The following is a 3,429-nucleotide window of genomic DNA, read 5'->3' as shown; positions in this document are numbered from 1 at the left end:
AAAAAAAAAAAAAACTTTTTAAAACAAAAGAAGGTATGTTTGGTTTGGGATGGCTTTTCCCACAGGCCTAGGATGGGCAGAGAACAGAAGGAGCAAGAAGAATAAAGTCACAATCAGACCCCCGTTTCATTGCACTGCAAAAGCTGCTGCTGCAGCATCAGCTCATGCAGTCCATAGTCACACGTTGGGGCTGTGGTGCACCCTGGAGAGAGGCCTCCCTGGGAGCTGGCCTTTGAGTCACAGCGACAGATCAAGGAACAGATACCGGGAAGACTAAACAAAACCAAGGGGTATGACAATGAAAGATACTGAGGTGGGGGGAGGAAGGGTTTCCAAGCCACACACAGTGTGCATAAAGGCTATAAGTTCTGAAAGAACAACCCAAAAGGGCCACCTGGTCCCGTGTCCTACCTCCCTATGATGGTCCCAGAGACCATCTGTTGTTTGCCCCTATTTCTCACTTCCAGTGTCCCTCACTGTGACAGCGGGTGGCCATCACAGGGAAAATGAGTTGTTATCCTGCATTCTTATGTGAAGATGGTAAATTAATCAGAGCACAGCCTGACACACACAGCCAGCCAGACAGTGGTGCTCAGTGGACAGCAGGGGTTCCGGAGAAGACAGTTCTCCTGGGGACTTTTAGTCTACTTTTCTTAGTCATCATGACTCCCCACCCCTACTACTCCCGACTCTTGTCCCCCCCGCCCCCCGCCCCTGTGGCCAATGCTAAGATATTGAGGGAAGTTAAACATCTTTGCTTGGCTTTGGGTGTTTTTTGGGGGGGGGGGGTTGTGGTAGGTAGTGGCGGTGTTTTTGAGACAGGGTCTCTCTACAGAACCCCGGCTCTCCTGGAACTCACTATGTAGACCACACTGGCCAAGTACTCATAGAGACCAGCCTGCTTCTGCCTCCCAACCTAGGTATTAAAGATATGTACCATTATACCCAGTCTTGGTTTTTGTTTTTCTAGATTATGACATCATGTAGCCCAGAATGGCCTTGACCTCCTGATCATCCAACGTCAGCATCCCCAGCTCTGCAGTTACAGGTATGAGCCACCATGCCTGAACTAACACTACTTTACAAAAGATAAAGATCTCTAACAGATCTACTAGAACTTCGATGAGTTCCTTGTGGACTGAATGGCTCTTCATAGAAAGTGACGGGTGTGGATCAGCTGAGTGCTGACACCTGCTGGCCACTGCCCACCCGCGTCTCAGCAACACAAAGCTACTGTCCTATAACCTCCTTGCCTTTAGACCCATTCATCCCAGTGTGACAAATATATTTACTTGCTTATTTGTTAGCTATAAATTATTTGTTGATTTTCCCAGGGAATCTACATATAACGACCCCCACCCCCACCCAGATTCTAAAAGCAGGGAACTAGAAAAGGGGAAGGCATTGCTGTAAAAGTGGTAAGTGTGGGCTACGCAGAAAGCTTTAGGGAGCAAGCTCTGCCCTCCCTCACCTGTCCCTGCCCCCACCCACCGACACTGGCCTCTGACATCCCTACTTCACACCCTTAAGTGCACTTGTCTTCTGGGCACCTGCTCCCCGCCCCGCCCCACCCCCACCCTGGACTTGTGAGGAGAGAGGTTTAGCAGTCCAGTGTTTAAGTTAGGCATGGGGGCATAACACATGCTCTGGACACATCTTGAGATGAATATTACATGAAATCAGTGTTGAAAACAACAACAACAACAACAACAAAAAGAAATCAGTGTTGAAAACAAAGCATAATGACAGAGATAACAGACAAGTCCAAAAACACTTCTCGGATGGATGTCATATGACGTCAATGTCAGGGATCACCCCAGGCGTGGCTCTGCCTGAGCGCGGGTGGGCACTGCTGACTTAGTGTGCCAGGGCCACAGGAACCAACACAGACAATGGCAGGGGCCAAGCAGAAACATGTGTTCTCACAATTCTAGAGACTAAAAGTCCAAAGCCAGGGGGTATTTTGGGTCATTTCTTCTGGTGCCTCTCTCCTTGATTTATAGATGGCCATTTTATTCTAAGGTCTTCTCTGAACACCCCACCAGTTTTACCCCTGCAGTCACACACACTGGCATGTCCCAGGCATTGTGAGCCACTCAGATGGTAGAGTCCTCCTTCTTAGAGGTGTCAGTGGTGGACTGTTGGGGAACAGGGTTGGGGGTGTCCGGGAGAGCTGCAGAGAGTCTTTGAGGCCTCATGGAGGTGGTGCGGGTCTCTGAGAGGTCAGCATCGGTCATTGAAGGTGTTTCTGCCTCAGTCAAGGGGGTGGCAGACAGAAGCCACTGGAATGCTGTCTGGGCCCCAAAGGTTGAAGAAGAGCTTTCTGGAGTGACAGGTGATGAAGGAGTCCCTGGAATGGCTAGAGGTAGAGTGGACAGTCCAGGAGAGACAGGTGACCCTGCTGAGGGCTCAGGGGGCTGGGAGGCCCCTGGCTCCCCAAGGGATACGCCCTCTGACTCCAACAGGAGTGAGGATGAGGTCTGGGCCACTGGAGGGCCTGGGGATGCAGACTGTCCATTAGACAGGTTTGTTCTCAAAAGCCGCTGCAGGAGCTGTACCATGGGCCTTGCAGGTGATGCTGATGGAGGCCCTGGGCAGGAGCTACAGTTGACAGGGACCTCAGTGTCTCCACGGGTATTCCGAGCAGCCTTGGCAAGTTCTCCATGAGGGGTGGGTCGCTGCTTTTCTTCTAGAGGAAACACGGAATCTGGACAGAGGTGGGAAAACAGTCACAAGGGTCCCCCTAGTTGAAGGGAGCCATTCTGGGGATAGACACCATACTTTATCCTCGGAGGGGACTTGGCACAACTGGTGGGGACCGTCGTGAGCTGCCTCCAATGTCCATGGATAGGAGGCTGGAAAGAGACCATGGATGGAAGAAGGCAGCTCACCAAAGCGGCCCTTCGGGGACCTTGTGCTGTGACTTTTGGAAAGCACATGGCTCAGCATGCTCCTCTTTGGGTCTTAGTTTCCCCACATAGAGGAGTGCCAGGGAGCAAAGAATACAGAAAAAGTCAGTGCTGGGCCTCTGTTTTCCCACTTGCAAAATGGGCGTCCCAACAGACTGAGAGCCAGAAGCAGGGCCACACAGGATGACTTAGCCTAAGCCCTCAGACCAGTGGGCATCAGCGACAGGTCACTGTGGGGCCACCAATAACTACAGATGATTATTACTCCACTGTGGCATATTGCTAGTAGAAGAAATTCAAGTGTGGAGTCAGAAAGCAGAGGAATGCTGTGTGTTCCATTCAATTTTGCTATCCAACCTAGCACTATCCAAAAATATACAATCTATTAATAAAAAAACAAATCAGCCGGGCGTGGTGGCACATGCCTTTAATCCCAGCACTTGGGAGGCAGAGGCAGAGGCAGGCGGATTTCTGAGTTCAAGGCCACCCTGTCTCGAAAAACCAAAAAAAAAAAAAAAAA

The 3,429-nt window shown here is 50.7% G+C and overlaps 1 protein-coding gene across 2 annotated transcripts in view; it reads right to left on the bottom strand.

Moving 5' to 3' along the window:
- Window positions 1-1,743: 1,743 nt before the first annotated feature.
- Vwce (von Willebrand factor C and EGF domains) overlaps window positions 1,744-3,429 on the bottom strand; it is a 32,087-nt gene continuing 30,401 nt past the window's right edge. For both annotated transcript variants that reach the window (XM_021216338.2, XM_029542333.1), the window contains exon 20: window positions 1,744-2,707. In XM_021216338.2, the coding sequence (XP_021071997.1) occupies window positions 2,097-2,707 (611 nt within the window). In that variant the 3' untranslated portion in view covers window positions 1,744-2,096. The remainder of the gene's footprint in view (window positions 2,708-3,429) is intronic.

The sequence above is a fragment of the Mus pahari genome, chromosome 1, assembly GCF_900095145.1.
Source record: "Mus pahari chromosome 1, PAHARI_EIJ_v1.1, whole genome shotgun sequence".
Taxonomy (NCBI): domain Eukaryota; kingdom Metazoa; phylum Chordata; class Mammalia; order Rodentia; family Muridae; genus Mus; species Mus pahari.
This window is presented reverse-complemented; position numbering and strand designations above follow the sequence as displayed.